General features: G+C 34.4%; 1 protein-coding gene across 1 annotated transcript; it reads right to left on the bottom strand.

Annotated features, from left to right (window-relative positions):
• Nucleotides 1–212: 212 nt before the first annotated feature.
• Nucleotides 213–25,190, bottom strand: LOC117327689 (proteoglycan 4-like). The gene is given in 10 exon segments (XM_033884798.1): nt 213–1,648; nt 15,137–16,462; nt 16,465–16,639; nt 16,642–17,095; nt 17,097–17,221; nt 17,223–17,492; nt 17,494–17,630; nt 17,998–19,464; nt 20,841–21,055; nt 24,766–25,190. Coding segments are annotated over 9 exon segments (4,341 nt in total). The 5' UTR covers nt 21,034–21,055; nt 24,766–25,190; the 3' UTR covers nt 213–1,454.
• Between the last annotated feature and the right edge of the window lie 312 nt (nt 25,191–25,502).

The raw sequence follows: 25,502 nt of genomic DNA on the forward strand, positions 1-25,502 counted from the left end.
ATAATAAAACTCTTAAAACGAAGGGAATAACCAGATCTGTCTGTCTGTCTGTTTCTCTCTTTGTTTTGTTTCTGAATGGGGTAAAAGACATTTTTACTATGCTAAAATTTTAAGGTTAAGCAAATTCATCAATTTCAATTACTTTAAAATACTAAGAAAAATCGGTCGTTGATAGTCTAGTTATAAATATATCTAAAATAAAAATAGACAAGTTTAATTTTACATAAACCATTTAATGTTTATATTAATACAATGGAATGAAATTTAAAAACAGTATGTTGATAGTGACTTCATTTATTTGATTGTCGAAAATACATTGAAATCACCAAATAACAGTCATGATATCTTCAAACGAGGAAATGACAAATTTCTGAACTACATATATGACCATTACACCTCTGTATGTGCGAATATCACATAACACACAATTATATTAAAATTAAATTTTCGAAGGCGAATATGAGAAAGATAAATTAGATTTGAGACAGACATGGACCAATATATGTTAAATTAAATTAGACATAAACTACATTTAATGTAATGGGATAAAATAAACTAAATGAGTGAGACTTTAACAAAATAAGTGAACATGAATCAGACGAGAACATCTCTCAGAATGGAACTATACCGTAGACGTAAATTAGGTCTGAATTATAACTAAATGCATTATCATCACACACATAAATAGGGTATATAAATAAATGTGAACGTCATTAAGGAATAGCTCAATTCTTCCTACTGCAATATGTGACGCAAATGGGCGGAGACGATAGGATATTTCCTTGAAATGGATATATACTTTATATTCTGAAAAATGTTCTAGCATATGCGTTACTCCCCAATATAGCTTCATCTACAGTAACACAGCGATTGATTTACACAAATTTATACAAATCAAAGAAGGTACAAATATTTAAAACGAGTTCTAGTCGCGAACTTAGTTAACCTCCTTTTTTGTTCGTATATGAACACTGAACTTGTTATCTAATCTCTTTGAACCATGTTAAGGGATTTCGATTAAGAATAAAGCAAAACCGTGAATGCCGAATAAATACAACAAATAAGTATGCGTAACTTTTACGTTCATACAGTATAGCTTGTCTTATGTTTTAACATAAGTGAATCAGATTTCTATACAAACATGTGATATCTCTACAGAGTCAAATATTTACCAAACACCATATGATAAATGTTCAAGCGAAACATTGAGTTTACGTTGATGTTAACATTGGTCCGTAGTTCTTTTCAACCTTGACATACACTATTCCTTTTCGTCGGTGTTCATTTCGCTTCATGATACGAAGTATACATGAACTATCAGTATCTGTCATCTGAGAAGGTCGAAACTGGCATCAGAATAATTGGACGAACCTATTACTGGATACACACATACTGAGACGGTCTAAATAATACTTTCAAATGAATAATATTATCAATACACAGACTAAGGCGTCCTAATTATATATTCCATTGATTAGATAGTCAACTCTAGAGTAATGGCGCCTCTGCCATCCATCGTAACACCTCTTCCCCACTATCGCTGTAACAGCAAAGAAGAAGATGACTCCGAAGGACAGTGCGGCTATTAATGCTGTGGCCACCATGGTAGGATGATTGACAAATGGAGCGTTGTAGTTGTCGGGTAGATCTGAAAGGAAAAGTTGTATGAATTATTTAAAAATCATGTAACAGTGATCTATCGTTGGGTCTGATACCACATAACTGACCAATCAGAACTGTTGTTAGATGACAGTTCGTGTTTAAATGTCACTTAGCTACTGATTATAAGCACCAATAGGAGCAACATACGGATATTCGAGTTAAAGTAATTTAGATGTTAATGATACCAGTTGCTTCAGTGTACTTATGTTTTAATGACATGCCTATTGTATATTAATTTTGTTTGTAATCAATCTAATAATTAGAATTTTGTTTTTTAAAATCAGTCCATAGAATACATTTCTATTCATATGCTTCTATACTATGACAATTGCCTTTGTATCTGATAGTTAAAATGTTTTGTGTGCAACAGGCATTTTTATTTTTTTTTTATTTTTAATTTTTTTTTCGTTATCTGACGTCGCTGTTCGAGGTGTCGGCTTGATTGGCTAGAAGAACCGCGTAGTAATTTTTCAGGAAAAAAAAGTTAAATGCAAGAAAAAGCAGCAAAAAGTCAAATTAATGGATATCATTTTTACGTTAGGGGCTATATAACTAACTCGAACATTCGGCTTTACTGTATTTTGTTCAATAGAGTAAAAACGTTATATAAAGCATATAAATGTAACGTAAAAAGTAATTTAATTGATCCTGCATTAAATGATAAGAATGATCTAAAATGACTAAATCATTCATGATTTCGATTAACGATACGAAATATATTGTTAGTATCCGCACGATTGTTTGAGTGCAAATGAAAGCATATGTATTTTGGATTATCTAAAAAGGAGTACCATACATTGACTTAGATTACCTTCTTTAAGATCAATTTCGTCATACGGAATAGTAGTAGAAGGTATCAGTTGCGCTAATGTTTCTCTTGTAGGTTTAGTAGTGTGATCATGCAATATCGTGCTGGTTAGTGACGTAGATTGTGGTTTAGTTGTGCGGTCATTATCTTTTGGGTTAGTTGCTGTTGATGAGTGTTTTTTTGTTGTGTGACGTTGCGTTGAAGTTGTTGGTGTAGGTGGAGATGTGTGTTGGTGTTGTGTAGTTGTATGCTGGTGCGGTGGAGTTGTGGGGTGGTGTTCTGTAGTTGTTTGTGGTTGTGGTGAAGTAGTATGTTGGTGTGACAGTGTATGGTGCTTTCCAGTAGTAGTAGGCTGTGGTGTACTAATATCCTTGCTCGTTGCTTTCAGCCTTGTTGTAGTCACTTGCGCAGCCGTTGTACGGATAAGTGCGTTCGTTATAAGGTTTAGTGGTGTGGAAGATATCGGGGTACTTGCCCGGTCTATGGAAGTGTCTGCTTTAGTTGAAAGTGGTCCTATTCGGTCTGTTTGAAATGTGAAGTGTGGCGTTGTCAACTTCTCTTTTGAATCGCTTTCTGTCGGTTTAGATTGTGGAAGCATTGGTTTAGTCGAAATCGTCATTGTTTTAGAGGTATGCGGTTCTGTTTGATCTGTAGGAAGTGTGAAATGTACCGTTGATGGCTTCCCTGCTGATTGGGAGGTTGGAATCATTGGTCGTTTCGTCACAGGCTTCTCTGTTCTATCTGTTTCCAATATGAACTGTACCGTTGTCGCCTTCTCGCTTGGAGCCAACGTTGTGGACATCGGAATTTTCGTTGAAGGTGGTTCGGTTCGATCTGTTTCCAATGTGAACTGTACCGTTGTCGACTTCTCGGCCGGAGGCGATGTTGTCGACGTCGGAACTTTCGTGTGTGTTGTTTCGGTTAGATCTGTTTCCAATGTGAACTGTACCGTTGTCGCCTTCTCGGCTGGAGCCAATGTTGTGGGCACCGGAATTTTCGTTGAAGGTTCTTCTGTTCGATCTGTTTCTAATGTGAACTGTACCGTTGTCGATTTCTCGCCTGGAGGCGATGTTGTGGACGTCGGAACTTTCGTGTGAGGTGCTTCGGTTCGATCTGTTTCCAATGTGAACTGTACCGTTGTCGCCTTCTCGGTTGGAGCCAATGTTGTGGACGCCGACACTTTTGTTGAAGGTGCTTCGGTTCGATCTGTTTCCAATGTGAACTTTACCGTTGTCTCCTTCTCGGCTGGTGCCAATGTTGTGGACACCGGAATTTTCGTTGAAGGTGCTTCGGTTCGATCTGTTTCTAATGTGAACTGAACCGTTGTCGCCTTCTCGGCCGGGGGCGATGTTTTAGACGCCGAAACTTTCGTTGAAGGTGCTTCGGTTCGATCTGTTTCTAATGTGAACTGTACTGTTGTCGATTTCTCGCCCGGAGGCGATGTTGTGGACTCCGGAATTTTCGTTGAAGGTTCTTCGGTTTGATCTGTTTCAAGTGTGAATTGTACCGTTGTTGACTTCTCTGCAGGAGTCGATGTTTTAACCACTGGAGCTTTAGTGACCTTAGTCGTCGTCTGATCTGTCTGAAGTGTGAATGGTAAAGTTGTCGAATTCTCTGTCGGCAGAGAAGTTGCAAAGGTCATGTGCTTACGTGTAACTGATCCATGTGTCGTAGCTTTAGGTCTTGTAGATTTAAATGTCGTGTTCATCGATTTTATTGAATCACTTGTGTGTTTAGTTGTTGCAGATTCAGAAGTCGTGTTTATAGTTATAGTTGATTCAATTGTTGTCTGTTTAAGTGTTTCAGATTTAGAACTCGTGTTCATGGGTATTTTTGATCCGAAATGTAGTGAGTTTAAGTGTTTCAGATTCTGATGTGTTTCTAGGTACGGCTAATCCAATTGTCGTGTATTCAGCTGTTGCAGATTCAATTGTAGTGTCTCTATGTATTGCTGATCCATGTGTCGTATTAAATGTATCAGACGCAGATGTCGTGTTTCTCGGTATCGCTAATGAAAGTGTACTGTTCTTATGCAAACCTGATGCAGGTGTCGTCTGGCTAGATGTGTAATGCTTAGGAGTAGAATGTTGTGATATAATGGACGATGATTCGACTGCGGTGTGCTTAGGCGTTGTTGGTGCAAAAGTAGATTGATTGATTTTGGGGGATCCACTTATTGTCTTGTTTCCTGGTGTAGGCCGAGAGGTTGGATTAACAAGTTTTACTGTAAGTGTCGTGTCGTTTACCGGTGAAGGGTTATGGGTTGAGGGGTTTACTGCTGTGCTTCCAGACATAGTTAAGTTCACTGATATAGGTTTATGTGTCGTTGGGTATATTGTTGTTACTTTTGGTATTGTAGAATTATCTGATATAGGTTTATGTGTCGTGGGGTTAAGTGTTGTTATTTTAGTTATAGTAGAATTATCTGATATAGGTTTATGTGTCGTTGGTTTTACTGTTGTTACTTTTGGTATTGTAGAATTATCTGATATAGTTTTATGTGTCGTGGGGTTAAGTGTTGTTATTGTCGTTATAGTAGAATTATCCGATATAGGTTTATGTGTCGTTGGTTTTACTGTTGTGACTTTAGTTATAGTAGAATTATCTGATATAGCTTTATGTGTCGTGGGGTTAAGTGTTGTTATTTTAGTTATAGTAGAATTGTCTAATATAGGTTTATGTGTCGTGGATTTTACTGTTGTGACTTTAAATATTGTAGAATTATCTAATATAGGTTTATGTGTCGTGGGTTTTGCTGTTGTGACTTTAAATATTGTAGAATTATCTGATATAGGTTTATGTGTCGTGGGGATAACTGCTGTTACTTTTGGTATTGTAGAATTATCTGACATAGGTGTTTGTGTCGTAGGGTTTATTGTTGTGACTTTAGGTATTGTAGAATTATCTGACATAGGCTTTTGTGTCCTAGGGTTTACTGTTGTGACTATAGGTACTGTAGAAATATTTGATAAAGGTTTTTGTGTCGTGGGGTGTATTGTGGTTACTTCAGGTATTGTAGAATTACCTGACAGAGGGGTATGTGTCGAGGGGTTTACTGTTATGACTTTAGGTATTGTAGAACTATCTGATATAGGTTTATGTGTCGTAGAGTTCATTGTTGTAAGTTTGCGTATTGTAGAATTATCTGATATAGGTTTATGTGTCGTGGGGTTTACTGCTGTTACTTTTGGTATTGTAGAATTACCTGACAGAGGGGTATGTGTCGTGGGGTTTACTGTTATGACTTTAGGTATTGTAGAACTATCTGATATAGGTTTATGTGTCGTAGAGTTCATTGTTGTAAGTTTGCGTATTGTAGAATTATCTGATATAGGTTTATGTGTCGTGGGGTTTACTGCTGTTACTTTTGGTATTGTAGACTTATCTGACATAGGTGTTTGTGTCGTAGGGTTTATTGTTGTGACTTTAGGTATTTTAGAAATATTTGATAAAGGTTTTTGTGTCCTAGGGTTTACTGTTGTGACTATAGGTACTGTAGAAATATTTGATGAAGGTTTTTGTGTCGTGGGGTGTATTGTTGTGACTTTTGGTATTGTAGAATTACCTGACAGAGGTTTATGTGTCGTAGAGTTTATAGTTGTGACTTTAGGTACAGTAGAATTATTTGATATAGGTTTATGTGTCGTGGGTTTTGCTGTCGTGACTTTATGTATTGTAGCATTATCTGATATAGGTTTATGTGTCGTGGGATTTCTTGTAGTGAGTTTGGGTGTTGTAGCGTTTTGTGATATAGCTTTATTTGTTTCTAGGTTTACTGTTGTGACTTTAGATATTGTAGCATTATCTGATATAGGTTTATGTGTGGTGGGTTTTGCTGTCGTGAATTTAAGTATTGTAGAATTATCTGACAGAGGTTTATGTGTCGTTGGGTTTATTGTTGTGAGTTTGGGTGTTGTAGCGTTATTTGATATAGGTTCATGTGTCGTGGGGTTTACTGTTTTGACTTTAGATATAGTAGCATTATCTGATATAGGTTTATGTGTGGTGGGTTTTGCTGTCGTGAATTTAAGTATTGTAAAATTATCTGACAGAGGTTTATGTGTCGTTGGGTTTATTGTTGTGGGTTTAGATATTGTAAAACTATCTGATATAGGTTTATGTGTCGTGGGGTTTATTGTTTTTGCTTTAGGTACTGTAGAATTATTTGATATAGGTTCATGTGTCGTTGGGCTTATTGTTGTGACTTTTGGTATTGTAGAATGATCTAATATAGGTTTATGTGTCGTGGGGTTCATTGTTGTATGTTTGGGTATTGTAGAATTATCTGATATAGGTTTTTGTGGAGAGAGGTTAACTGTTGTTATTTTAGTTTTAGTAGAATTATCTGATATAGGTTTATGTGTCGGGGGTTTTGCTGTCGTGGCTTTAGGTATTGTAGCATCATCTGATATAGGTTTATGTGTCATGGGTTTTGCTGTCGTGACTTTAGGTATTGTAGAATTATTTGATATAGGTTTATGTGTCGTTGGGTTTATTGTTGTGACTTTTGGTATCGTAGAATGATCTAATATAGGTTTATGTGTCGTGGTGTTTATTGTTCGGCCTTTAGGTATTGCAGAATTATCTGATATGGGTTTATATGTCGTGGTGTTTATTGTTTGGCCTTTAGGTATTGCAGAATTATCTAATATAGGTTGATGTGTCGTGGTGTTTATTGTTTGGCCTTTAGGTATTGCAGAATTATCTGATATGGGTTTATATGTCGTGGGGTTTCTTGTAGTGAGTTTGGGTGTTGTAGCGTTTTGTGATATAGCTTTATTTGTTTCTTGGTTTACTGTTGTGACTTTAGATATTGTAGCGTTATTTGATAAAGGTTTTTGTGTCGGGAGGTTTATTGTTGTCACTTTTGGTATTGTAGAGTTGTCTGATATAGGTTTTTGTGTCGTGGGGTTTACTGTTGTGACTTTAGATATTATAGCGTTATTTGATAAAGGTTTTTGTGTCGTGAGGTTTATTGTTGTCACTTTTGGTAATGTAGAGTTGTCTGATATAGGTTTTTGTGTCGTGGGGTTTACTGTTGCGACTTTAGATATTATAGCGTTATTTGATATACGTTTTTGTGTCATGAGGTCTATTGCTGTCACTTTTGGTATTGTAGAATTATGTGATATAATTTTATGTGTCGTGGGGTTTACTTTTGTTACTTTATGTATTGTTGATTTATGCGATATGAGTTTGGGTGTTGTGATGTTGGCTTTTATAGGCGTAGGTGTTGTACGATGAGGCGGAGACGTGGTGATAATTCTTGTTGCAGGTTGTAATGATTCAGTCTTTGGCATAGCTGTCCTGGCTGCTGAAATTGCATGTTTATCTGTTGTAGGGTAAGTCGTCTGATTGACTGGTGAAGGCATATTTTTTCTAGGTTTTGTTATAGGTTTTACTGTTGTAAGTTTGGCCGTTGTATGTTGAGGTGCAGTTTTGCCATCTATAAGTTCAGGATTTCTAGGTGGAGACAGGGAAGGTTTTAATGTTTTAGAGTTTGTATGCTGAGCTGTTGGAGGATTGCTTGCTGCAGGTTGATGAGAGGTAGGTTGAACTTTTGTATAGTTTGTCCCTTTATCTTCAAATGTTTCAGGTTTAGGCGTTGTATGAGTTGATGTTTCTTTGGGCGTAGCAGGTTTAACCTTTGTATGGTTAGGCGTAATAGGTTTGACTGTTGTAGGTTTAGGCGTAGTAGGTTTGACTGATGTAGCTTTAGGTGTAGTATGTTTGACTGTTGTAGGTTTAGGTGTAGCAGGTTTGACTGTTGTAGGTTTAGGTGTAGTAGGTTTGACTGTTGTAGCTTTAGGTGTAGTAGGATTGACTGTTGTAGCTTTAGGTGTAGTAGGTGGTTTGACTGTTGAAGGTTTATGTGTAATAGGTTTGACTGTTGAAGGTTTAGGAGTAGTATGTTTGACTGTTGTAGTTTTAGGTGTAGTAGGTTTGACGGTTGTAGGTTTAGCCGAAGTACGTTTGACTGTTGTAGCTTTAGGTGTAGTAGGATTGACTGTTGTAGCTTTAGGTGTAGTAGGTCTGACTATTGTAGGTTTAGGCGTAGTAGGTTTGACTGTTGTAGATTTTGGTGTAGTAGGATTGACTGTGGTAGCTTTAGGTGTAGTAGGTTTGACTGTTGTAGGTTTAGGTGTAGTAGGTTTGACTGTTGTAGGTTTAGGTGTAGTAGGTTTGACTGTTGTAGGTTTTGGTGTAGTAGGTTTGACTGTTGTAGCTTTAGGTGTAGTAGGTTTGACTGTTGTAGGTTTAGCCGAAGTATGTTTGACTGTTGTAGCTTTAGGTGTAGTAGGATTGACTGTTGTAGCTTTAGGTGTAGTAGGTGGTTTGACTGTTGAAGGTTTATGTGTAATAGGTATGACTGTTGTAGGTTTTGGTGTAGTAGGTTTGACTGTTGTAGCTTTAGGCGTAGTAGGTTTGACTGTTGTAGCTTTAGGTGTAGTAGGTTTGACTGTTGTAGGTTTTGGTGTAGTAGGTTTGACTGTTGAAGGTTTATGCGTAGTAGGTTTGACTGTTGTAGCTTTAGGTGTAGTAGGTCTGACTATTGTAGGTTTAGGCGTAGTAGGTTTGGCTGTTGTAGGTCTGACATTTGTATTGTTTGATGATATAGACACCTTGGGTCTAGTTGCTGTATGTTCGTGCGGTTCAGATTTGAGTTTTGAAGGTTTGCCATCTGTTGTATTTACTATTGCGAGTTTTAGCGTAGTTGGTTTATGTGTTGGAAGTTCATCAGAGGAATCACTTGCCACAGCTTTTGTTTCTGGAATATTGAAACAGCCACCTGATATATTCCATTTTCCACATTTCCTGATTCGTATAATGTATTTTGAGATGTGAACTTCTTTCTATTTTAAAACTGATGGCAATTCAAGTGTTTTTCTCCAACAACTATAACATGCTTCCATACATCTCAGGTATCGGATAAAATGAAGAAGAAATGCATTCATACCAACATACCAATATGTAGTATGAAGACGAAGGTTGAAACGGTGTCATGGATGAACATACTTGTTATTTTAGTTATTGATACTCATTTTCGGATCTTTTTACGTAGTTGAGTACTTACTCAAATATAATAAAATGAAATGAATAGTGAATACAATAAAACAAATCTCAAAATACATTATGCTTTCAGTTGACAAACATTATAAAAACATAATGACAGTATCAAAATAATTATGCAATTGATGATTAAAATAATTTGTGAAGTTAAAGTAATTATTTTACTTAAAATTATGTTCCCAATGTAAGAGAGAATTATTGTATGATAGCCTAGTACCGAAAATATATAACAATATATCACTTGGCAATGCTACATTAATTAAATAGCGTTATGTTTTCTTATTTATTTTACAAATAACGCATGTCCGTTATTTTAAATCAATGGAAATGTGTCTGTTGATTTGTACACATATTCATAATTGAATTATGTAGTAAATTATGTAGTTTTATGATTAGATAATAACACGTTGTCTATTCATGCAATGAGTTTTGAATGTTACATATCGGAACTATATTTAGAAAACTTGAAAACCCTTTGTAAATGGTATATACTTCTATATTCATAACCGTTCTATATTTAGAACCTTTCTGATAAATTTAGGGAAATGGTCTTTGTGCATAACTTAACACCTTTTCCACATTGAATTCAAAAAACAAAAACATTAATTATTATGTATGGTGTTTTTATTTTAACATTTATTATTCTGTATGGTGTTTTTATATTAACATTTATTATTCTGTATGGCTTTTTTATATCAACATTTATTATTCTGTATGGTGTTTTTATACAAACATTTATTATTCTGTATGATGTTTTTATACAAACATTTATTATTCTGTATGGTGTTTTTATACAAACATTTATTATTCTGTATGGTTTTATATTAACATTTATTATTCTGTGTGGCGTTTTTATATAAACATTTATTATTCTGTATGGTTTTATATTAACATTTATTATTCTGTATGGTTTTGTATTAACATTTATTATTCTGTATGGTTTTGTATTAACATTTATTATTCTGTGTGCCGTTTTTATACCAATATTTATTATTCTGTATGGTTTTATATAAACATTTATTATTCTGTATTGTGTTTTTATACAAACATTTATTATTATGTATGGTGTTTTTATACAAACATTTATTATTCTGTATGGTGTTTTTATACAAACATTTATTATTCTGTATGGTCTTTTTTTATACAAACATTTATTATTCTGTGTGGCGTTTTTATACCAACATTTATTATTCTGTATGGTGTTTTTATACAAACATTTATTATTATGTATGGTGTTTTTATACAAACATTTATTATTCTGTATGGTGTTTTTATACAAACATTTATTATTCTGTATGGTGTTTTTATACAAACATTTATTATTCTGTGTGGCGTTTTTATACCAACATTTATTATTCTGTATGGTTTTATATAAACATTTATTATTCTGTATGGTGTTTTGATACAAACATTTATTATTCTGTATGGTGTTTTTATACAAACATTTATTATTATGTATGGTGTTTTTATACAAACATTTATTATTCTGTATGGTGTTTTTATACAAACATTTATTATTCTGTGTGGCGTTTTTATACCAACATTTATTATTCTGTATGGCGTTTTTATATAAACATTTATTATTCTGTATGGTGTTTTGATACAAACATTTATTATTCTGTATGGTGTTTTTATACAAACATTTATTATTCTGTATGGTGTTTTTATACAAACATTTATTATTCTTTATGATGTTTTTATACAAACATTTATTATTCTGTATGGTTTTATATTAACATTTATTATTCTGTGTGGCGTTTTTATATAAACATTTATTATTCTGTATGGTACTTTTATACAAACATGTATTATTCTGTATGGTGTTTTTATACAAACATTTATTATTCTGTATGGTGTTTTTATACAAACATTTATTATTCTGTATGGTGTTTTTATACAAACATTTAATATTCGGTATGGTGTTTTTTATATAAACATTTATTATTCTGTATGATATTTTTATACAAACATTTATTATTCTGTCTGGTGTTTTTTAAATAAACATTTATTATTCTGTATGGTGTTTTTATACAAACAATTATTATTCTGTATGGTGTTTTTATACAAACATTTATTATTCTGTATGGTGTTTTTATACAAACATTTATTATTCTGTGTGGCGTTTTTATACCAACATTTATTATTCTGTATGGTTTTATATAAACATTTATTATTCTGTATGGTGTTTTGATACAAACATTTATTATTCTGTATGGTGTTTTTATACAAACATTTATTATTATGTATGGTGTTTTTATACAAACATTTATTATTCTGTATGGTGTTTTTATACAAACATTTATTATTCTGTGTGGCGTTTTTATACCAACATTTATTATTCTGTATGGCGTTTTTATATAAACATTTATTATTCTGTATGGTGTTTTTATACAAACATTTATTATTCTGTATGGTGTTTTTATACAAACATTTATTATTCTGTATGGTGTTTTTATACAAACATTTATTATTCTGTATGGTGTTTTTATACAAACATTTATTATTCTGTATGATGTTTTTATACAAACATTTATTATTCTGTATGGTTTTATATAAACATTTATTATTCTGTGTGGCGTTTTTATACAAACATTTATTATTCTGTATGGTGTTTTTATACAAACATTTATTATTCTGTATGGTGTTTTTATACAAACATTTATTATTCTGTATGGTGTTTTTATACAAACATTTATTATTCTGTATGGTGTTTTTATACAAACATTTAATATTCGGTATGGTGTTTTTTATATAAACATTTATTATTCTGTATGATATTTTTATACAAACATTTATTATTCTGTCTGGTGTTTTTTAAATAAACATTTATTATTCTGTATGGTGTTTTTATACAAACATTTATTATTCTGTATGATGTTTTTATACAAACATTTAATATTCTGTATGGTTTTATATTAACATATATTATTCTGTATGGTGTTTTTATACAAACATATATTATTCTGTATTGAGTTTTTATATTAACATTTATTATTCTGTATGGTGTTTTTATACAAACATTTATTATTCTGTATGGCTTTTTTATATTAACATTTATTATTCTGTGTGGCGTTTTTATATTAACATTTATTATTCTGTATGGTGTTTTTATACAAACATTTATTATTCTGTATGGTGTTTTTATACAAACATTTATTATTCTGTATGGTGTTTTTATACAAACATTTATTATTCTGTATGGTTTTATATTAACATTTATTATTCTGTCTGGTGTTTTTTATATAAACATTTATTATTCTGTATGGTGTTTTTTAAATAAACATTTATTATTCTGTCTGGGTTTTTTATATAAACATTTATCATTCTGTATGGGTTTTTTATATAAACATTTATCATTCTGTATGGGTTTTTTATATAAACATTTATCATTCTGTATCAGAGCTAGAGTTAATCCATCAGAGCTAAACTTATATAATTTAATCCGAGAAAAATATAAAATTATGGACTTCTACAGTCAAAAGTAAATTCAAAGTTCCTCATGATAATATGTTATATATACATTTTTTGTTTTGATATTACATTTAATTGTGGGAGGTTTCACCCTATTTCTGCCTTTCGGTTATTTCGTAACCCACACATGGTAATCATTCTAGGTAATAGGTTATGTTTTCATCAATTCATTTTACCTCGTGGTAAGATGTTTTGTGTATATAATTCCTTAATGAATCTTAACTTGGCTGGCTAACAAACGTTGTGAGTTGTAACATATATATGGGTGCATTTTTGTACAGGTGCGTGTCTTTGCTCTCTGACAATCACAATATATTAATTGTGTTATTAATGATTCAAAGAGAAGTCTTATCTAGATCTATGAACAGAATTAATGCAAAGAAAATGATACACGTCTTCGTTCGCTTATATCTCAGTCAGTGATTTAGGTAACCAAACAGAACAAACATTACGTTCACCATAATGCTATCATTATCATAGAGGAAATACTACTTGTGGACGACATCATTGTGAATCTGTAAACAGATACTTCCATGGGTATGACTTGAATATTTAATGCATGATGATATGAAAAAAAGCATGTGCATGTATTCTGTTTTTCCCTATCTAGTGAGAAATTAAAAAATGTGATAATGTATCTGATCTGTTAGAAAACCTAAGAATGGATATTACAGCTAAAAACCTCAGATTAAGATTTGGTAAAGAAGATTTTTTTTTCATGGTAAATATATCAATAAGTACTCAAAATTTAACTGAGATGGTTTGATATTAACAATACATATATACAAAAGGATTGGAACTAACACTAAAAAGTATGAAAATGCATATCAAATTAGGATTAAAAGTGCATAAAATCCTTATTTTGAAAAGTGAAGATAAAGATAAAGAATAGCTAAACACTCAGATACTAGAATGGTAATAATTCAAACATTATCTACACGCAAGTACTTTAAATTTATCTACTCCCCTTCGTACATTACTTTTTTTTATTCTTCTTTCATATATGATTGTTTTTTCGCTTCCACGTTGAAAAATTTAATTTCTCCAACAACTCAATACATTAAATCAAAATCTTACTGACCTACGGCTACATGGTCCATGTTTTCAACCGAGTAGGTTTGTTTGTTTTTGTCTTGCTTTATGTTTTTGTGTTATGTTTCTGTGTTTTCTTTTGTTTGTTTTTTTTGTTCATGAAATATGCTTTAATATTTATCTTGATTTTTTTTCATTAGTGTTGATACGCATATCAGTGTACAAAATATGCATAATTCATACGTGGATTAGGTTCTCAATATACCTACAAGGTATACGTTATAGTAAATATTTCTGTCGACATTATATAACAACAATCATGTTAAGTTGTATAAGTATAAGGTACAAGTATATTTTCATGTCTATGTTTGTCTGATTGCATGTCTGTAAAATATTTGAAACTTAATAAAAATAAATTATTAGATTATGGGTTGGACATTATTAGTTCAGAGCCGGATGACCCTACCTAGTTTGGAATGTGTTAGTACGTACAGTATGTGTGGCATGCATTTTAGATATGTGTGTGCACGTTATTACATATTGGAATGCAAATTGTATTATATATAAATCATTTAGGATGTATGCAATATTTTAATTCATAGTTTATTATAACCAAATCCATCCCGTAAAAATGATACCGAACACCATGTGCTTAAGTATCTTATATCCAAAGCACGTGAAGCCAAACCATTTGATATATGTCATTAAATTACTTTTTTGAGACAAAATTGCCAGATAGTCATTGACGCAATGATGTATTACTATACGTTAATGTGGCTATTTCTAAATACATATTGGATTATTGGACTATATATATATATATATATATAATTAATATGGCCCCATGCTAACGGAACCAAAATTATTCAACAAGGAACCCTATAACATTTCCCATGTATGTGATAAACATATCAATAGTCCCATATTATTTGAATATACTAAATCAGAAAGAACATTCATAGAAAGAAATATTTGTGCATCAGAATTCAAATATTGCATCCAAAATGATTCAATAAAAGTACAAATCCAATATCATATGTATGAATGAATCACTAATGTAGATAATTTGAAATAATATGTATAACACGTTACCTTGTTCCATGTCGATCTGTTGTATTGTGGTTGGATTAATATGGATTGTTGATGTTTCGGAGAAATGTATATGTAATTCTGTGGTTGGCTCGTTTGTAATTCTAGGAGTTGTTTCGGGGAAAAGTGTATGTATTTTTGTTGTTCGCTCGGTTGTCACTGTCTTTGGACTGATTGGCTTTGATGTTGTTGGTGTTTTTGCTGTTGGTTTTGGTGCTGTTGGCTTCGGTGTTGTCAGCTTTTGTGCAGCTGACTTTGCCATCGTATGTGTTGGTATGGTATATTGTGATGTAGTTTGTTGTGCAGTTGATGGTTTCGGTGTCTCTGGTCTTGGAGTTTTAGATTTCTGTGTACTGGTGATTTCAATTATTGGTGTTGACTTTGCTGTTGCTTGTGTTGGAGTGGTATGTTTTGGTGTAGTTTTTGGTGCAGTTGTTGGCATTGGTGTCTCTGGTTTTGGAGTTTTAGATTTCTGTGTACTGGTGATTTCAATTGGTGTTGTTGACTTTCCTGTTGGTGTTACAGCATTTGGTCTTGTTATGATTGGCTTTTCAGTTGGCTCTCCTGTAGCTGGCTTAGCTGTGCTTGGTTTAGCTGTAATTCGCTTTGATGTTGTTTGCTTTGGTTTTGTTGTTGTTTGTGGTTTTTGCTTAGGCGGCTTTTGTGTTGTTTCTGTTGATGCTGATTGTTGTGTCGTTGGTTGTGCTGTGGTAACTTTATGTTTAAGTGATGTTAGTTTTGGAGTTGTTGGTTTATCTGACGTTGGTTTTTGTGTTGTAGGTATGGGAGTTGTTGGTGTCTGCGTTGTTGGTTTATGTGTTGCCGGTTTTGCGGTTGTTGATTTGGGTGTTGTTTGTTTTGGTGATGTAGGTTTGGGAGATGTAGGCTTCGGAGTTGTTGGCTTTGGGGTTGTCGGTTTCTGTGTTGTTGTTTTGGGAGTAGTTTGTTTCTGTGTTGTTGGTTTGGGAGTGGTTGGTTTCTGTGTTGTTAGTTTGGGAGTGGTTGGTTTCGGTGTTGTTGGTTTGGGCGTTGCAGGCTTCTGTGTTGTCGGTTTCAGTGTTGTTGGTTTTAGAGTTGTTGGTTTCTGTGTTGTAGGTTTGGGTGTTGTTGGTTTAGGTGTTGTTGGTTTGGGTGTTGTTGGTTTAGGTGTTGTTGGTTTGGGTGTTGTTGATTTTAGAGTTATTGGTTTCTGTGTTGTAGGTTTGGGTGTTGTTGGTTTGGTTGTTGTAGTTTTTTGTATTGTCGGTTTGGGTGTTGTTGGTTTCTGTGTTGTTGGTTTCTGTGTTGTAGGTTTCTGTGTTGTTGGTTTGGGTGTTGTTGGTTTGGAGTTGTAGGTTTCTGTGTTGTTGGTTTTGGTGTTGTTGGTTTCTGTGTTGTTGGTTTCTGTGTTGTAGGTTTCTGTGTTGTAGGTTTCTGTGTTGTTGGTTTTGGTGTTGTTGGTTTCTGTGTTGTTGGTTTCTGTGTTGTAGGTTTCTGTGTTGTTGGTTTGGTGTTGTTGGTGCCTTTGTTGTTGGTTTTGGTGTTGTAGGTTTCTGTGTTGTCGGTTTCATTGTTGTAGGTTTTGGAGTTGTTGGTTTGAATGTTGTTGGTTTGGGAGTGGTTGGTTTCTCTGTTGTTGGTTTGGGAGTGGATGGTTTGTGTGTTGTTTGTTTAGGAGTGGTTGGTTTCTCTGTTGTTGGTTTGGGAGTGGTTGGTTCCTGTGTTGTTGGTTTCTGTGTTGTTGGTTTGGGAGTGGTTGGTTTCTGAGTTGTTGGTTTGGTAGTTTTTGGTTTGTGTGTTGTTGGTTTGTGTGTTGTTGGTTTTGGAGTGGTTGGTTTCTGTGTTGTCTGATTGGGAGTTGTTGGTTTTGGAGTTGTTGGTTTTGGAGTGGTCGGTTTCTGTGTTGTCTGATGGGGAGTTGTTGGTTTCTGAGTTGTTGGTTTGGGAGTGGTTGGTTCCTGTGTTGTTGGTTTGGGAGTGGTTGGTTTTCTGAGTTGTTGGTTTGGGAGTGGTTGGTTTCAGTGTTGTTGGTTTGGGAGTTGTTGGTTTCTTTGTTGTTGGTTTGGGAATGGTTGGTTTCTGTGTTGTTTGATTGGGAGTGGTTGGTTTTCTTAGTTGTTGGTTTTGGAGTGGCTGGTTTGGGAGTTGTTGGTTTCAGTGTTGTTGGTTTGGGAGTTGTTGGTTTCCGTGTTGTTGGTTTTGGAGTGGTTGGTTTCTTTGTTGTTGGTTTGGGAATGGTTGGTTTCTGTGTTGTTTGATTGGGAGTGGTTGGTTTCTTAGTTGTTGGTTTTGGAGTGGTTGGTTTGGGAGTTGTTGGTTTCTGTGTTGTTTGTTTTGGAGTGGTTGGTTTCTGTGTTGTTGGTTTGGGAGTGGTTGGTTTTGGGAGTGGTTTGTTTCTGTGTTGTTTGTTTTGGAGTAGTTGGTTTCTGTGTTGTTGGTTTGAGAGTGGTCGGTTTCTGTGTTGTTGGTTTTGGAGTTGTCGGTTTCAGTGTTGTAGGTTTTGGTGTTGTTTTGATGGCTACATTCATATGAAAATAATAAAATAAAACGTATATGTAAATAAAAAAATAAAAACAAACAAAAAAACAAAAAATAAGTAAATGAAATAAATAAATAAGTAAACAAAAAAAGCAGAATCTAGGTTGAGTTTATGGGTGTATCCAATATAAATCACAACACATATCAAATATCATAAAAAGAAATTCACATAAAAAACAGAAGAATAGTTGGAGTAGCTCTCTTAAGATTTGGATGATGCTGAATGTTATATTCGTAAGGTTCATTTTTACTGTATTCTCTATCCACCCGATCCCAAATTCATTAGCTACAAGTTTTTTCTCTTTTTAAACATATCTGGGATAATTGATTGTGAAATAACTGTTTACCTTGTTGTGTGTCTGCCTCTTCTGCCTTTGAACCACTGTCTGTCGACGCCTGATTGTCTGTCAGACCTGTTTGTTTTGCTGTACTCCCTGTCACGTCATCAGTGGGCAGTCCTTCAGGCACGTCAGCAACGGATGGTTGATCTGCAGTGGTTGCAGAATTTGACGTAGCTTTCGGTGTCTCGGAATTATCTGTTTGCGATGTTGGTGGATTGATACTCCCAGCATCATTGCCTGATGTCACGGAGTCGACTGGTGCTGCTTTTGAGTTATCTGATGATGAAGTAACTTTTGTTTGAGTGGTAGGAATGTCTTCTTTATTAGGTACATTTTCGGATGTAGACTTCGGTGATGGCGTCCGACTACCGGAGTCGGAACTTGGCGGATTTGAATCGGATGATATTCCGTCTGTTGGATTTCCGGGAGGTATGTCTAACTGTGTAGCATCAGCAGGTGGCGATGTATCTGAGCTCGGAGCAGTGTCTGACACTGCGGAATCGGCTGATGTGTCTGTCGTCGGGTTGTCTTGTGATGAATCAATCTGTGTTGCATCCGAAGGTAGCGGTACTTTTGATGCAGTGCTTGATACCGCAGTATCTGTGTCCGTTGTTGACTTATCATTAGATGATTCTGTCTGCACTGTATCCGAGGTTGCTGCTGTATCTGTACTTGAATCAATATTTGATATTGGGGAATCCCCGTTAGGAACTGTTGATGGCTTTCCACTAGAAGAGTCTATCTGAGTTGAGTCTGAAGATGGAGATGTATCTGATGAACTTTTGTCAATAGGAGAACCTGAAGTATCACCATTTGATCCTGTTGGTGTTTTTTCTGATGGTGTGTTATCTGAAGTGGGACTGGTATCCGTGTTTGTTTGACCAGACGGGGAATCGTCACTTGTTTTCGTTGAAGGGTTTGACTCACTATCGCTAGTCTGTGCCCCAGATGTGTCGGATGTAACACCGCCCGTTTTCGACCCAGGTACTACCGGAGAAATATTGCTATCCGAATTAACGTTTGGTGAAGCAGTTTTCGTCGGCCTGTCAGTTCCGGCCGAACCCGGCTGTATTATCTCGGAATCGTCTAATTTAGATGCAAAATCGGGAATCACCAATGGAATATCTATTTCCGATTCCTGTAAATTTCCTTTCACGGAGTTTTCCGCCTCTGGAACGGTGTCTGTCACATTTATTGTATCCGTGGGTTTATTTAGCACAATCTTTTCAAATTCTGGCGAATTATTTTTTTCAGAGGTCGTCATTGGTGATGATGTGGATGATGTCCGCGTGCTAGAAGCATCACTATTTATAGATCCTTTTGTGGTGGTTTTGACGTCATTCTCGTTGCTGATGAAATATGAGGTGAAACTACTTTTCTTCTTTAGCTCGCACCCTTCACACGTATACATATGGCAGTTCGTATCTGTATTACTGTCATTTCTGCTGTCGAACACAGCAACATCGCACTCAGCTGAAACAGAACACAGACATAGGTATAAGGTATTCGCCGTCACGTTGGCCTCACGTATGGTTAAATTAGTTATAGTGTCCTGAAGCACGCATTGCATTGCTGTTGTCGATACAGGATTGAATAAAACACACAGGATATTAGCCAAATTCAAAACAAATTGGGAGTAAGATACATTAGAACCAAAATGAATTAAACTGCATCATACAACTGTTTGTCCTTCTAGTACTCGTCAGTGATGTTAGGGATATCATACAGCTGTTTTGTCCTTCTAGGACTCGTCAGTGATGTTAGGGATATCATACAGCTGTTTGTCCTTCTAGTACTCGTCAGTGATGTTAGGGATATCATACAGCTGTTTTGTCCTTCTAGGACTCGTCAGTGATATTAGGGATATCATACAGCTGTTTTGTCCTTCTAGGACTCGTCAGTGATGTTAAGGACATCATACAGCTGTTTTATCCTTCTAGGACTTGTCAGTGATGTTATAGACATCATACAACTGTTTCGTCCTTCTAGGACTTGTCGGTGATATTAAGGACATCATAGAGATGTTTCGTTCTTCTAGGACTTGTTAGTGATGTAAGGGACACTATACAGATGATTCTTCCTTTCTAAGACTAGTTAGTGATATTAAGGACATCATACAGATATTTCGTCCTTCTAGGACTTGTTAGTGATCGATATTAAGGACATCATACAGATATTTCGTCCTTCTAGGACTTGTTAGTGATGTCAGGGACATTATACAGATATGTCGTCCTTCTAAGACTTGTCATTGATGTAAGGGACATCATACAGATGTTACGTCTTTTTTAAGACTCGTTAGTGATACTTAGGGCCTGGGACACGACAAAACAAAATCGTAATATGTCAAAATCAATTTCATAATCTGGACGGGGAGGTGCAAAAGATCCGTTTACGAGAACGTTAAGTATGTATATTTTAATCTTGTTAGTAACATTTCCATTGGCTTTTAGATTAATGTTATCAGTTCTTAGCGTAGCAAAATGACGTCGCCTTTTGTAACGTCGCTTTACATTGGCCGATACAGGGGCGTAATAATTTAATAATTGATAATTAATCAGAGAAAAGAGCTCGTCAATAAAAGTTGATTTCCACAGGGATTGTGTATGGTAAATTATATTATAAGTATTCATTTGATTATATGTTTATATTATAGAGCTATTACACAAGAAATTTCGCGGTTTATTTAGACTACACTTCGGTTTGTTGTGTTATATCAATCCTGAAGTTACCTTCTGAACCTGTTACAAAGAATATCTACTTATGTAATGATATATTGAGACCTCGCCAGTTTATAACGCCAATATTTGGCTAAACAGACGGTGGAAGTATAACGACCCTGATTTGTTTACCTGTATGGCAACACGTGTTAACACAATCTGATGACGTCATCGATGTCCGACTTCCTAATGACGCCACCACGACGCCGTCTCCAGCGTTATCTAAGTCCACCATTCTGTTTTTCTTTGTCCCAGTGACTGTACAATGGTTACCGGTAGTCATTCTGGTCAGGCACAGAATCCCAAGTAATGTGAAAATTATCATTGTGCTGTTTTGGAAATACCGTCTGGAAATGTAAATATTAAACTTTAGATGCTTCTACTTCAGCATGTAAAAAGATGTATTCAACTTCTTATCACCTATGTATCAACCCAGAGTATACGTCTAACGAAAACTCTCAATGTCATATAGCTTGTACTTGGATCTAACAATCAAATACACCAAATATGACAAGAAAGTGAAGTGTCTCCAAAGGGGATCGCACCCAAGGCCCCCAGTTCGCCAGTCCTCAAGCTGAAGGGAATGCACCTCTATTATGAAGCTAGAAGACGACCGTAGTTTGATACTAAATCAAAATAATTATGACACATACAATTAAAGTATATAAAACCTTTTTACGCATCAGTTATAAATATATATGTACGTGTATATAAGACAGCATTAAGTGACCTTGGTGCATTATATATTTCAGTGATGATTGTGCATAATGATACATACATGCATTTGACCTTTTATTTAAGAAATAATTAACGATGATTCGTGTATTGTTGCAGGATATACAACGAGGACGAGGATATTTTGCAATTAAATTAATAACGAAGGCCGCAGGCCTGAGTTATTAATTAAAATTGCAAAATATCCGAGTCAGAGTTGTATATCCTGCAACAATACACGAGTCAAAGTTGATTATTTCTATTCTACCATGTACTGTTTAGTTCTGAGATCGACCTCTTTCTAATAGAAAAAAAGCAAAGAAACCCCGAGTAAACCTTGTAATTTATTTCTTGAGTATTGCATTATTTGTTGATGAAATATACAGGCAATACAATACTACGATCAAAAACATCTATCATATGGCATTGATTTTGAAAATTAAAAAAAAAATAAAAATAAAAAAAGAGGCGGGCCTCCGTAGGATTCGAACTCGCGTCGTCATAAAAATATATGGAAAGACTAACCCATTAGCCCACTCGGCTATAGTAACCTTTTATGAAACGGGTGAATTTTAGACATATAAAATTGTAACAGCTGTGACTCACGAGCGTGTATTATTGGCACGAGCGTGTATTATTGGAAAATAATACATGGTTTTAAACCAATCAAAACTGGCGTTGCATAGCAAACATGGTAGAATTAAGAAATCTAATACAAAAGAGCCAGGCGGTCCGTAATATTCTGTGGTAGATCTTGGCGTCGTTCTGTATTATTAATATTATCATTTTTTTTTATTTTACAAAAACACATCCTTGCCGAGCGCCCCGAAAGGAATCGAATCTAGTTATCCAGTTTGATATTCCATGGCTCTACCAACTGAGCCATAGAATCATGTTCTATATCACATTTACACATCACATTTACACCGTGTCAGTAAAATATGTTATCAGACAACTCTGACTTTCTGATGTGTACAGTTGACAAAAAATGTTTTAATCAAAATTGAGTATCTCAATATCTTCTTAGTAATACTACATAGATATAACGTACACATATTACATAATACAGTTCAAATGCAACATATCTTTGATATACATATAATCAGATTCAAATGAGATTTCATATTTACAAAATGTCTTATTTATTAGTAGAGATATCTCAATATCTCCATCAGTAATATTACATACAATCAATGTACAAATTAACATGTTCACAAGATGAGATTTCGTTTATTACAAGAGAATAATCTAAGTTATTTTCAAATCCATCTCCAAAGTAATCCGTATATATATATATACAGATATTATTATATAAACGTGCATTTTAGTATAAAAGATAGATATTTAATGTGACGCAGATGTTCGGTAAATATCGTTCGATAACATGCATGTTTAGCACAATGTTATCAAATACCTATTTATAGTCTGGACAAAGTGATACAAGAATATGTCAGTGTAGATTTGTGTTTATGAATCTTATCTTGTGTAAAATAAAATCACCGCGGGTGTATCTATCAGATACCTGTACTTACAGACGGACATGTCATCAACGCTATTTCCGACATTCTTATATATAAATTGATTTCAATTTCTATTTCACAAAAGTGCATGGCGCTGTTGCTAAGTGCCGCCCATAATTGATTACGATATAATGAATAAAAATATGCCGACGGCTAAGTTCATTCCAAGTTTGCGAAAGTTTACACGTCACGTGACCAAATTAATCTTGAAATGCTATATCAATGTTTAATTGTTCAAGTTAATCACAAAAGGGAAAAAATAGATAAAAAAATTCAACAATAAACAGCTTTGTTTGTACTTTGTCAGGATGATACGAGAGGTTTTCGAGGAGAGACTAGAAAACGTTCATACTAGATCACAAAGCATATCCAATCCGGATTTTAGCATAGGTATGATAAAATAAATACTTAACCATAGTCCTAAGGAGAACTTATACACATAAACTATAAGTAATCATAAATATTGCATTACGTGTATATTGATGTAATTGACCTTTAAACCTTTTGACTGAATACAATTATATCCTAGGTACCAATATTAGCCAATCCTAAGTTAATTTTCCTTTTATTAATTATAACTTCAATCTAAAATGCCTCAAGGTCTTGTTACGTAACAGCTCATTTTACAATGACACATGACAACTTAACGAATTATTCACGTGACAGTACATCAAATTGATATTTCATAACACCACTGTTTAGCTCTGCAGTCAATAGAATTATTCTGGGGAATATATATGTAAAGCCGTAAGAATAGCTCGACTGAGCTAAAGTTATATTGTTACAATCATAACTCTAAATTAAAAAAAATCTTGTATTTTGTATTTTGGGGACAATATAAAATGGAAATCGGTCCTCGTTTTACGAAAATGTTGTGGTTTTGATCGTTAATGAATTCAAAAATAAAACACACCTCTTCATATGATTAGTAATCTCAACCATGTTTATTAAATACATGTAAGTATATTTCAATGTCTTCTACCCCACAACACCCAACACCAAACTAGGCCTCTTACCCTCCCAACCACGTCCCCGAATCGAGACTGACCTCGATTCTAAATGGCCAATGTTTAATACTTGTAAGCCTTTTGGTTCGTTCTTGTTCAGGTATGTACAGACATGAGGTTAGTGGGAGCGGCAATGAGAAGGGGCAAGAAAACGGTCACAGGAGATGAAAAAGGGAAAACTGCACATATAAAAGTTCAGTTTAATCTGAAATCCTATATCTAATTATCGACAAATAAATATATATGTTCAATTATCTTTTACTTGCGATTTAATACATTTATGTGCGGTGTAAAAGTCAGTTTCGTATAAGTCATTCAACAAGCATATTTTAGATACAGACTAAGAAAATCAAATGTATAATAAGTATATGCTTATAGATTTATTCATCCCGTACAATGAACGGTGTGTCACTGTATACATTAATAACATACAGAGAGACTCTTTTATCATACTTCAACAACACGTCACTTATTGATTGTATGATTACATAGTACATACAATGTAGTACATATCGGCATTATAATTACAATATTGTTGTGGAATATATGAGGGTTTGGGGGAGGGGGGAAGGGGCAGGTAATTCTCTAACACTAATCTTTCTGTATTCGCATCTTTGAACCTACTACGATTTCACAGACAATATTTTGTCTGAGAAGAAGTGAAATTGTTATATATCTATATCTTAATTCAGAATTTTAACGTAACATGACACACCGTATATAAAAACGTAAAAATGCATATTTTGATGATATATTGATCGGCATGACAAGTCTCGTTTTACGTCTATGTTTTACATTTATGTCTATCTTACATACCTTCACGTCTTCTGTAAGTTTGAGTTACTTCTGATCTGTTTTAGAACTTCTGTGAAGACATCTTCAATCATGTTTAACTCCTAGTCATTCATATTAAGAGCGTGCAGAAGTCGTGTGCCTCTCTCGCGCCATCCGTTCCCGAGTCGTCTGCCAATAAATCAACCAACTTCCTTAGGTTTTGTCGGTGCAACAGCTGGCCCTGTCCTCTTACGCTTGTGTCTCCGATTTTGTAGTCACAGTCACTAGCAAATGATGTTATATCGATTTCGAAGTAAAGCTGATGTTTCCAAATCAATGAATATTGAATATTTTTAATGTAAAGTAGATCAAAGTTTGTATAAACAACTATAAAATCATGGTGATGTCTCGTGCAATGTGACGTGGACAATATATACCGCGTAGTCCTGGTTTATGACGTATACAAAGTCTATCAGCTCGTGAGATCAGTATATGTCTGTCTTACTAATGTACCTTACTGCAGAGTACAACTGGACGTGGCGGATAATTTTCTTGTTAATGAAAGTTGGCTCTGGGCATTATCGTGAAATCTTACATCAGGAGAAATGTCCGTCATATTGTACACGTATATACTATATTGGTGTCGTTTATGACAAATTGACAATGGCGCAGAACTGGATGTAATCTTAATGTATTTCAAAACAATTATAAAGAAATGTTTTGCCTTTTATCAAAGTCCTAATATATATATATATAGAAAAAATAATAGTAGTCCTTGT

Source organism: Pecten maximus, chromosome 5 (genome assembly GCF_902652985.1).
Source record: "Pecten maximus chromosome 5, xPecMax1.1, whole genome shotgun sequence".
In the NCBI taxonomy this organism is placed as follows: Eukaryota; Metazoa; Mollusca; class Bivalvia; order Pectinida; family Pectinidae; genus Pecten; species Pecten maximus.